Source organism: Melanaphis sacchari, unplaced genomic scaffold (genome assembly GCF_002803265.2).
Source record: "Melanaphis sacchari strain LSU unplaced genomic scaffold, SCAv2.0 Contig7_pilon_pilon, whole genome shotgun sequence".
Taxonomy (NCBI): Eukaryota; Metazoa; Arthropoda; class Insecta; order Hemiptera; family Aphididae; genus Melanaphis; species Melanaphis sacchari.
In genome coordinates this window covers 3,316,845-3,329,438 of record NW_020271560.1, presented here as the reverse complement: position 1 = coordinate 3,329,438, position 12,594 = coordinate 3,316,845, and the positions used below count along the sequence as shown (strand labels likewise).

The 12,594-nt window shown below is 26.8% G+C and overlaps 1 protein-coding gene across 2 annotated transcripts; it reads left to right on the top strand.

Annotated features, from left to right (window-relative positions):
* Nucleotides 1-636: 636 nt before the first annotated feature.
* LOC112601649 (RAC serine/threonine-protein kinase) lies at nucleotides 637-6,486 on the top strand. 2 transcript variants are annotated; one of them, XM_025349368.1, is made up of 9 exons: nucleotides 637-891; nucleotides 1,771-1,917; nucleotides 2,030-2,264; nucleotides 4,805-4,991; nucleotides 5,054-5,251; nucleotides 5,334-5,525; nucleotides 5,597-5,863; nucleotides 5,924-6,086; nucleotides 6,182-6,486. In XM_025349368.1, exons 2-9 carry the CDS (start codon nucleotides 1,827-1,829, stop codon nucleotides 6,412-6,414), a joined length of 1,566 nt encoding a protein of 521 aa, XP_025205153.1. In that variant the 5' UTR covers nucleotides 637-891; nucleotides 1,771-1,826; the 3' UTR covers nucleotides 6,415-6,486. The 2 variants fall into 2 exon arrangements, with proteins under 2 accessions (XP_025205153.1, XP_025205154.1); XM_025349369.1 differs by lacking the exon at nucleotides 637-891 and adding an exon at nucleotides 952-1,542.
* Nucleotides 6,487-12,594: the final 6,108 nt, after the last annotated feature.

Below are 12,594 nucleotides of genomic sequence, written 5' to 3'. Positions count from 1 at the left end.
GTCTCAAGTATGGAATATTAATTATTGTAAGTGCTCGCGTTAAATATTTAATAGCTACTGCATACTACAATACTACATAATATAATAATTATATACATTAATGTAATTGATATTTAAAAAAAAAAAATAACTGTGAATTATAAAAATTACCACTGTAAATTTTTTTCAAAAATATAACAATATCAATATTAAATAAATTAATATAAATATTATAAATTAATTTTTAAGTATATTACTTTGCCTAAAAGTTATTGGGATTAGCGATAGCTAATAATTGATTCATTGAAACGAATATATGCTTTGGAGTGGTTTTTATTTTTACAAAAATGACACAAGCAAATTCCCATATTTATTGTTTTTGTTATTAATAGAGTTCAGATTGTTTACATTCACGAAAAAACAAGGGAATTTTGTTTTTCATTCGTTCGCTTTTTTCGTTGAAAATCGTCAACCAATAATCGTATTCAAACGATGGTCGTGTATGGCGTTCTGTACGAGACAGCTGTTGCCGGTCAGTGCGTGCGCGGTGCGCTCGCCGTCGGTGAGAAAGAAACGGCGTCCGGCGACACTGTAAAGTTCAATCCTCCCTCAGCGCGCGCTGCGTGTATGCGAGTGTGTGCGAGTGTGTAGAGTGTAGATCGTTCGCCGCCGCCGCCCTAGTCTACGTCCGCTACCGATTACTGAATGGCGATAAAAAAACAACAACAAACCCAGTGCGTTAATAATAATAACAAAAATAAATAAATAATAAAACATAACGTTATAAGAAAAATAACGGATCGCTAACAATATGGCAATGGTGTTGACGACGTGAGACCAACGTCTAAGGAATTCCAACATTGGCAGTCCCCGAGCGCGTGTTTCGAATCAGTAACTAGAAATATCATAAAAGTAAGACATTTAACAAGAACACGTATGTATTATATTATTAATGTAATTTCGTCTGGCGGGAGACGAATCTTATTAGACGCGCGCGCGCGCTCGAACCATCAGCGATTACATCAGCCACCGTCGCATCACATTGAAACTCGTATATTTATCATTGCCGCACGGCACGAACGCGGATTTTCGAATTTGATTCAGAAACGCGTGTTATATCACTCGCCCCGTCAGGCACACCATCCGTCACTGATCGCAACCTTTTGTAAAATTTCGCTGCTGAAAAACTGTCTCCTGGCATGTTACTTAATATTCGATTTTCATTTAATTTACCGTCCCCCTACAATGACTGAATATTGATGCGTGTCCCTGGCCCCTGCGATCACAATCACATTGTCGTTTTCTTCGAACCCCGATGCCGCCGTCGTTGTCGAGCCTATCCCAATCGAACTCTCGTTGTACGAGCGCACACATGCACACCAACACACATTGCACACGCGTGCGCGAATATGATACTACGACGATAATATTATAGTACACGACCATGACTCTGGAACTCGAGACACGCTTCGATCATGCTTTCTGCGACGTACAATAGCCATAGCGCCCCGTTCATTCTGCTCAAATTTTGATCCTGTAGCACTACGACGACAATATTATCAGGTATTTTTCCCTTGTGGTTTAATAAATGCCCAACAGGCTCCTGTTACACTTCCTTCGTTTTCGTAGTATCCCCCCCCCCCTTGAACAAAAACTGTCGACGACAATTTTATCTCAAAAAATATTCACTACACCCAAAAGTCATTTTCTCATATTAATTTTATGATCTGTGATTGCTGATTTTTTTGTTTTTATGCGACTTATTTGTGCATATTTTATGAATGGTTTTAGATGATCTGACAAAACCGAATACTCTTCTGCCACTGTTGACCTTTGATTGTGTAACCATGGCTGATGTACTACAGTCCATTTGCAACCCGTTACCACTGTCATCCAGCCAGTCATCGATTGTTAAAGAGGGATGGCTGTTTAAACGAGGTTAGTGTTATTATAGTTAGAACTTAGAGCTAACACTTCTATACTTTGTTGCTGCTATTTCCTATACTTCATTACTGTTTTAAAACTTCTACAAAATTTTAATGCATCTTAGGTGAACACATTAAAAACTGGAGGTCTAGGTATTTTATACTGTTTGCTGATGGCTCACTCATGGGCTATAGAAACAAACCTGAAGGTCCAATGACTGAACCTCTTAACAATTTCACTGTAAAGAGATGTCAAATAATGAGTGTTGATCGTCCTAAACCATACACATTCACAATTCGAGGATTACAGTGGACCACTGTTATTGAACGAACATTTCATGTGTCTTCTGATAAAGAAAGGTTAGTATTAATTTATAAACATTGCTGTTTTTAATTATTATCAAATATCCATCTTTACATATATCAATAAGATTACAATTTTTTTTAATGATATTTTTTAGTCTACATTTTTAACAAAATTGTATTGCTATTTAAGAATTTTGTTTTTATAAAGATAAATACTTAAATGTAAAATGTAGCAATTTAATATTTAAAAGTAAAAGTTTTACTTATTATATTTAATAGATTTACATTTATTAACTTAAGTAAATCCATTTTACATCTGAGTTTTACTATTTATGTTTTGAATTCATCTACCAAGTACAAATATAATATTTTTATTTTAAGATGGTGCCTACATTGTATGATATTAGTTATTTTATCACGTTTACTGTTATATGTAAATCCAAATTTACCATTAAAGATATAAACCTCGTATAATTCTATATACAAAATTAGTAGCTAATTCTGCAATTTTCTCCTAGAATTTTGTTTTCTTTTTGTTTGAAGGATTTTTTTAAGAATTAGAAATCAGATTGAAAATAAAAATAAAATTATAAATTACTTAAATTCTATAATCCAAAAAGAGTTGTATATTTATACAGGCTACTTTAATATTCTTTATAATATGTTTAGACACTGTTCTTAAAAAGGTAAAATATTAAAGCAATTATTATAAACACTAATATAAGTAAATCAATTTTAAAACTAATGAAATAATCCAAATTTTAATAAATTTGTGTATGCCAAACTCATATGCCAACTTATTTTTTTTTTTTAAAGTTCTAGAATTATGCAGTTATTATAAAATTAATTTAATATTTATATAAATTAAAAAATTGTTTCATTAGAACTTCAGTGTTACTATATTTATAATTTCTAAATAATAAACAATAATATCGACATATTGAAAAAATAATATTTTATAGTTTATGAAAATGTTTTAATTAAAATTCCAATTAAGACTTAAGTCATATGTTTACTCATAAATAAATAAGTGATAAGCTAGAGGTTAAACATTAACCTATGACTATTAAAATAAAATTGTTATTTTGGTCCAAATGTAATTTAGTATGAAATACTGTTTTTAAATTCTAAAGCAAACTCATCATTCACTCAATTAAGATTACAAAAATATAATTTTGAAATGTTTTGTTCCATTAATGTTTCATTAAATTATTATAATGATAATATTCATTATTCAAATTAAATACTGTTATAATTAAAAGTATTAAATTGAACGGATTATATCTGTTAGTTCGCATATCTTAAAATTTGTATTTCATAATTTCTTATTAGATGTTAATATTAAGATATTGAGTATTCAGTTTATTTATTATATTTACAAATAATTAAGTATCTAATAGTATGTTTTGCTTATTTAGGTAAACATTAATATTTTGTTGAATTACTTTTTATTTTTCTAGTTCGCTAATTATGATATCATGTATTGAACTTGAAAATCTTAATTTTTGTGTGCTTATAATATGTACCAACTATCATCAACTTACTGTAAAGGTCAGGTGAAAATATTGGGTAGTTTTTATCATATAATGACCCTATTTGTCATATTATGAAGCATATAAAATGTCTTATTTTTATTACCTACCTACAAATCTATTAAGTAAAAAATAGTTTCAAAGTACATAATTTGTTATCCAAAATGAGTACTAACAATTGTAGAGGTCATTCTGTTAGCAAACACAGAGAATAAGTGATTCAAGCTACTATAAATACATCTATAAAACATTGTTAATATTATTTTTATTTTTTTAACTTAATATATAATTATCTATTAAAAAAATTAATTTTAGTATTTTATTATTGTATTCTTATTTTACATTATTTACAGTACTGCACACATATGTATTCAAGGTAGACAATCTTTATACATTGAATTATTAGTTAAATGAGAAAATAAAATGTGAAATATACATTTTATGAGTACCTAGTTCTTATATATTATTGCCCTACACATTTTAACTGAAACCTTTTCAGAAAACAATCCAGGTATCTTTGTGTAATAAAAAGGGATCATTCAATAGTTGTAGCCTTTCATATTCCTAAATCACTTCTTGTTATTACTATGATATATTAGCTTAAGAATTTAAAATAAATATATTTATTATTGGTACAAAAAATAGTAAATATAAGTAAACAACTTGAATTATTAAGTTATTCAATATTTAATAGGTATCTAAGAAATTAATAATTCAACACGTAAACATAATAATTATATTGTGCTATAATTAACATAAATAGGTTGATCAATTGAATTTATCAAATCATTAAAAATAAGTTTTAAATTGAAGTTAATATGTAGACTATTGTGTTAAATTAATCTATGTCTATATTTATTTCAAATTTATTTTATAATTATTATTTATTAAATAATAGATAATTGAACTTAAATGGAAAACTAATTAGTGTTAACCTCTTAAAAATATTGTTTTGTTAACAATATTTATAAATGTATAATGACTTTAAGTTATATAGCAGTTTTATAAATCTTCATATATTATGATTATCAATTGAAATAATACAAAAATTCATATTTTTAGAGAAGAATGGATGACTGCTATTAAAGGTGTATCAGAACGTTTGTCTGATGTTGATGAAGTTGAAATGGAAATAACTCATACGACTAGCATGTCAAGCACAATGTCGGGACCCAGTTCAGATGACTTCAGTGCTAAATTTTCCGTTCAAGGAACTTCTTCAAGTAAATCCACAGGAAAACGAAAAGTGGTATGTTATATAAGAATTATATAATATCTATATAGTGTTATTCACCAATATTTTTTTTTTAGACTCTTGAGAATTTTGAATTTCTCAAAGTACTTGGAAAAGGTACATTTGGGAAAGTAATTTTATGCCGAGAAAAGGCAACAGGTCATTTATATGCTATCAAAATTCTTAAAAAAGAAGTCATCATCCAAAAAGATGAAGTTGCTCATACACTAACTGAAAACAGGGTTCTCCGCACTACTAGTCATCCTTTTCTAATTGTAATTTTTAATTTGCTGAATTTTATTTCAAATTTATATACTATTTTACTTTATTTATTGTTTAATTTTATTTATTTTATAGTCATTGAAATACTCATTTCAAACTGCAGATAGATTATGTTTTGTCATGGAATATGTAAATGGCGGAGAACTATTCTTCCATTTATCCAGAGAACGCGTTTTCACAGAAGATAGGACTCGTTTTTATGGAGCTGAAATTATTTCTGCTTTGGGTTATTTACATTCCCAAGGAATCATTTATAGAGATTTAAAAGTAATTATTTTTATTTAACAATAAAATTCTAATTTTTGACTTTTATACTAAATATTTGATCATTTTTTTAGCTTGAAAATTTACTACTAGATAAGGATGGTCACATTAAAATTGCTGACTTTGGATTGTGCAAAGAAGATATTACCTATGGATCAACAACCAAAACATTCTGTGGCACACCTGAATACTTAGCTCCAGAAGTGTTAGAAGATTTAGATTATGGACGGGCTGTTGATTGGTGGGGAATAGGAGTAGTCATGTATGAAATGATGTGTGGAAGATTACCATTTTATAATAAAGATCATGACAAATTGTTCACTCTCATTTTGATGGAATCTGTTAGTTAATCCTTACTTAAGTAATTTTTGTCATATTAAATATCTTTACCTACTTTTTAGGTACGATTTCCGAGAGGTCTTTCTGCTGCTGCAAAAAGTTTGCTAACTGGTCTTTTAATCAAAGATCCCAAAAAACGATTGGGTGGTGGTCCTGATGATGCCCAAGAAATCATGAGCCATGTTTTCTTTAGTAGTATTAATTGGTTGGATTTGGAACAAAAAAAAGGTAATACAAATTATCATTACTAACTATCATTGAAATAATGTAAATCTAATTTTTGATTATATTTTAACTAAAAAAACAACATAATTTATGCTAGATTCCTCCTCCATTCCAACCTCAAGTATCATCAGACACAGACACGCGCTATTTTGACTCAGAATTTACTGGAGAATCTGTTGAACTTACTCCACCCGACTTATCATCGCATCACCTCAACAGCATTGCAGAAGAAATGGAACAGTCACAACCATATTTCCCACAATTCAGCTACCAAGACTTAGCTGGATCAATATCAATAAGTGCCAGTTCGTGTTTCAGTCATACGTGAACAAAATAAAAATATGTAAGTGATTCTGTAAAATATTGCTTAACAATTAATTGATTTACTATAAATGATAAACTGACTTTATTCTTCATATTTTTCTTTTTGACATTAGGCTATTTTCTGTATATAAATTATATTAATATTATACAATGTTTTGAACTAGTGAATTTTTTTTTTTTTTTTTTTGAACGTTGGTCAAATACTTATTGAAACTTTTAACATACAAAAGTCACTCTTATAAGATCGTTCAGTATTTATAGAATTTTTCATCTATTTCTTTTTATTTTTTTTTTTTTATATATGTAGTTGTTTATTATAAATTATTGCTGTTTTTTTTTTCAATTATTATTATTATTTTTTTTTTCTGTCTTGTTAAAAGTATTTGTTTTGTGTACATATTGTTGAAAATTTATTCTAAAAACATTTTACCGGCCTCCCTTGTATGCAGGATACATTTTTATCCTTACAAACTGTAAACAATATTTTTTTTTTTTTATGTTTTCGATAAGGTATTTACCGTTTGTCTTAATCTTATATCATAGAGAGCTCTAGAAATAGTGTATTGGGTTATAAGGGAGTGTGATTGGGAAAAATTGTAGGTAGAAAATGTATACAAGCGGGATTTGTACTCTAGAAATTATTTAAAAGGCTTGCAATCAAGTTTTTTTTATATAATTATACATTATAAATTATATTTTGTAATATAGCCTTTATACTTTATGTGAATTTATTGTCAAATAATCATTTTAAACCAAGTATCACATAAATTCCATATATCATAAATTAAATTGTTATTTTTAATACTGTTTATGAATGGATATGTATAATATTAAGAAATCAATTTTAAAAGAAACTTAATTGATTTTACTTACTTTTAAAAAAAAACTTTGGTTTTTTTTCTAGCAGTAAATAGTTTGTTTAGATGAACAAAAATGAAAACTATGTTTACCAAAAAATCTAATCAAACTTATTTGAAATTATAAAAGAATTTTTTTTTTTAATTATAGAAATATTTTTCTTGTAGAACAGATTACTAATTAAACATTTATTATTTTAATTAAATTCATTATTATTGTGTTTTATAGTAATGTAAAAAAACAATTTAAACTGAATCAGTATTTAGTTATTTAATGTTTTAATAATATTATACATCATTTTGAATTATGAAATCATTCTTCTGGTAGATACTCAGTTCCCTTATACATTTTTATACAATCTAACCTTATCAGTTTCCTTTTATATTTATTTGTTTTAATACTTAACTAAGAATCTAAAATACATACTGTTTCAATTCTGACGTAAATATTTTTGTCTTAAGTCTATTTAAGATATTTTAGTATCTCATATTGTAGACTTATGTTTGATAACTGTCAAACAATTATTATTTTATTAAGTATCAAGGATTCAACACTAAACTTAAAAAACCGTTTTACCTCTATGATAACTAATATTGACAAGTATAATTTAATTTTCAGCAGAATTTAAATCTGATAAAAAAAAGTTTAAAGTTGTTATTTGGTATCTATGTGATAATCACCCTCATATTTTATCAATGATCAACAAATTTTGAAAAATGTTTTTTGATTGAGTATTTATTTTTATTTTTGTATCACATAATGAAACAATTTAAATAAAAAATATTATTTACATTTCCAATCAACATTTTTGGTTTATTTAAAAAAATTAAAATATTGATTTAATAGTAACACAACATTATCAATTAATCAATTAATAGTGCATATAATAAACTCAATATTAGTAAATAAACAATCTTCAATTTGATAATTTGATGCTACTAAGAATTCATTGATTGTTTATGCACTGACTTGTTAACACATAAATTGCAAGGTATAAAAGCATTTTTGACAAGAATTACTTAATGCATTCTGTCTTAAAATTATGTTCTTGGAATGCAGCACAAAGATGCTAAAAATTACCTCGCTGTACAGTTCATACAATTTTTTTAAAAAAATCCGAATTTCCTTTGATATTTGTAACCAAAAAATTATTTTTGCCATACATAGCGTAAAAAATAAGAACTTTTTATTTTGTTAAAACACTGCTCAATGGTGCACAATATGTAGCTGTTTCGTCAATATTTATTGCGTACAAGAGTGCACACCATATATGTTCCAAATTTCATATATTACTATTTATTATTACATTCAGATCTGAAACAGCTGAATTATCCAACTAATATTAGAATAACTTGAATTTATTGTGATTATGAAATGATTATTTTAGGTTAATGTTGTTTTAATATTTTGCACTGTCAACAATATTATTTAAGCTATTACAATTTTATTTATTTATTTTATTTAAGAGCATTTCCCCTAAGTATCATTAATCAATTTTTAAATCATATTTTGAAAAAAAGTAAATATTTTTAATTTACACTACAGAAATGCCAAGGAAAAAATTGTTACCTCAAAAACAAATTACATTTATCAATGATTTCTATTTGTATAAAGTAGAAAACTCAAAATACTATTAATCACGCAAGTTTTATCATTATAAATTGTTCGCGTAACTACTATTATTTATTAATTGTATATTCATTGTTATAAATAAAATATTATGATTTCTTTTTAAATTTAACATACAGTGGGATATTTATATTTATTTTTTTTAGTTTTCTTATCTAATTAAGGTTTTTTAACCTACACAGGTTCTGGATAATAAAAATTGGTACTATAACTATTGTATGTTTTTTTTTTTTTAATATTGAATTTTTGATATTTATAAAAAATTAAAAAATGTAAGATATTTATTTAGACATTATTATCATTAGATTAGTAAATGTTTTTTTTTTTTTTTTTTTTTTTTTTTTAAGAAACGATTTAAAAAAAAAACCATAAATATAATTCTAAACTCTAAATGTGCATTTTCCAAGTACTCTTCTGCTAATATAGTTTGCATGATGAACCTAACCGCACATAATGTGTTGTGTGTGTATATATAAATATTATACATATTATTAATCATCTTATGATTGATGCAAAACTGTTGATGGTTGTTTTTATTCCTCCTGGAAACATAATAATTTTCTCAGATCAAAAAAAAAAAAAAATCAAAACCATTTGACGAGTAATGATTTGTAACACCATTTGTTACTTCAATAATAGTATTAATATTAAACTGTTTAAAATTTTATTCACTATTTAATAAGTGTACAAATTGCCTAATATTATAGTCTATAAACGGATATTGAAGTACCGTGAATCCTGTTCCACAAGGGGCAGTCATTTGCTTCAGCATGCTGGGTGCTGGCACGGTATCAGTTATACCTTTTACCGTATCATAATAATTGTTAACATGCTATGAGATATGAATATGAGTGTTTGTATTAATAAATAATTACTAATTACTATTGTGCTAATGACCACTAATGGTCTTCAATATTATACGCTAGTCACTAAGTTTTTGACATGATTAAAATAAGAAACTACTAACTAGTACTAAATAGTAAATATGGTACCTATACTACTATTACTACTGACTAGTAACAGTAGTAACAGCAGTGGTCGTTTACTATTTATATTTCACTACGGGAATTAAATCTGTATAGTTTGCAAGAGCTTGTGACAGGAGTACTATCTAGTGGTAGTGTGATACAGACGCAGGTCAGTTCAGTCCATGTTAACAGCTGGATTTAAGGAAATCTATACTTCTGGAATATGATAAAAAAAAAAAAAGGAAAAAAGTACCTACTTCAAAAAACTTAAAAAGATCTCTGTAAAAATTTTGTATTCATCACTATATACAAGATATATTATCTTGGTTCATTCTTTAAATACATTAATATGCGAAATACACGAACCTCTACAGATCTACCAACTTAAAAATATAAAAATCTCATTTCAATTTTTTTCGTTTCATCCTATTTTCAGAACATACTTATATTTTTAAATAAAATTAAAATATTATTGTACAATTCAAAGAATATCGTGCAATTATGATACGGTTCAAAAATTTGAAAAATCTTATTAAGCGTTTTTCGAGAAAACCATAAGAAATAGGACGGCAGGCGTTAAAAATTATGTTATTCTTCACAACGATCTACGTTTTATTTTTTTGGATTTGTCAAAAACACGATGATGAAGATTTTTGCAACATTGTCGCATGTTGAGGTTTTTTTCAAAAACCAAAAACCTTCAATACTAATATTTTGAAAAAACGAAAAACTGATTCTCGTGTAAAAATTTACGGACATTAATTTCACATTTTTACCTCAATGAAAAAACTACGTTCGACCAATGGATGATCGACATTACGCGAATAAAAAAAAACTCATATTTTTATAAATCTCGCTTACGAGACGTTTTTTCAAAAAACCATGGGAAATTTCTTACTTACATACCTTTGAAGTTTAATTGATACAAATAAAACAAACAAAAAACAATCAATAATAGATAACATAATTATTATATACAAAACAAAATAACAAATGATAACTTAATGATCATTTAAAAAAAAAATAAATGCAATTTTGAAAATCTAAGTGTATACAGTGTATCTTAATTTTACTATCTGACATAATCAAATGCAATTTTAATTTAAAATTGACATGTATCTGTGATACGTCGTGTATAATTTATTATCTTCATTTTTTGTTTTTTGCTAAAATTAATTCGCGACTAAATTTAGTGGTGTCAAAATTGCATAGGTTCGTCTGAATCACCGCGTTCATTTAACGCGCAACGAAATTATATTATCGAAATGACGTATCTAAACAGCTATACTTATTCTCTTCATAATTGTAAGTAAATCTGAAATCTATATTTTCACTCTGCAATATTTTATTGATTTTATTAATAATATTTAAAACAAGTTTTATTATTCTCTATGTAATAATGTTATCAATATTTTTTAACCTACTTATTAAACTATTTCCTGCGTAGTTCTCAAAAGTAATAAGTAATAACTTCGCACATCACTTATTCATCAACAAACGTTATTAGATACCACGGCCTATTGCTTGCACACTTATGAATTATTAGTTATTGCTTATTAATTTATTAAACTATATTATTGTCTATTGTCTATTGTATTATCTACCTAAGTTAGGTGTGTTGCACTAAATTTTTTTGAAGTGCATTCTTTTGCCTGTCAAAAATAAAATACAATTTTATTGTCGATATACCTACTTGTTTTAAATCAAATATTGAGTCTTAATATTACGTTATGATATAATATAAATATTTTAATGTTTATAACTCCAAAGTTTGTTATAAAATTGAATTTAAGTTGTTAAATTAAATCCTTAATGAAACCCGTATGGATATATGGCCTCCAACTCTGGGGTCATGCAAAATAATCGAATCTAAACAAATTCCAAACTGTACAAAATAAAACTTTATGGATCATAACTAATGCCCCATATTACATAACTAATCTGTCTCTTCATTCGGATTTAAAAATGAAAACCATCCACGAAGAAGCCATTACTTAAAAGATACCATGCCAGACTTTACTTACATCCAAATCCCCTTATAGCTAACCTATCCTCTCTTTCAATACATGATGATTATTGATCCCCCAAGACGACTAAAAAGAAAATGGTGCAGAGATTTGCTAATTATTAGGTACTTAGAAAAAAAAAATGATAAATAAATAATCAACAGCCGGTAGTCTGGATGGCTTCTTCCTTCCTTTTTTTTTTTCATACTCTTCATTCTACAGCAAATATTCTTATTGTACCCTAGGCACAGATTGTATATAAAGTGCAATAATAATAAAATTAAATAAAAGGTTGTTAAATAGTAAGCGAAAAAAATATGGAAGTATAAATTAAGTTGACTGTATATTGTGCCGTTGTGAACTTGTGAACAAGGATGCCCATAGAAATATAGAATAGGTACATTTTTGTTTTAATTTTGCTAATTATTATGTTATAAATATCGAGTGCAGGGAGAAACATCTTTTAAGTTAAGTTGGGTATTTTATTATTAAAACGGTTATACCCACAAATCGATTTACTAAGTGTAAATTTAAACCACTAATAACTCCAATGAAATATAAATACATTAAAAACAAAATATATGATAGAAAAAAAATAGTAACAATAATATTTTCATATTAGGTAATATAAGTGGTATTTTCTTAATTAAATTACACAAATATTCTAGAGTTTGTGAAATTCTATAGAATGGCTATATCTAGTTTTGAGGAGAGTCGATTCCG

Excerpts from the sequence above, each read along its gene's own strand:
- LOC112601649 (XM_025349368.1), top strand. The coding sequence starts at position 1,827 with ATGGCTGATGTACTACAGTCCATTTGCAACCCGTTACCACTGTCATCC. Across the intron at positions 4,992-5,053 it reads CCACAGGAAAACGAAAAGTG|ACTCTTGAGAATTTTGAATT; the intron begins GTATGTTATATA and ends TTTTTTTTTTAG. Across the intron at positions 5,526-5,596 it reads TCATTTATAGAGATTTAAAA|CTTGAAAATTTACTACTAGA; the intron begins GTAATTATTTTT and ends TCATTTTTTTAG.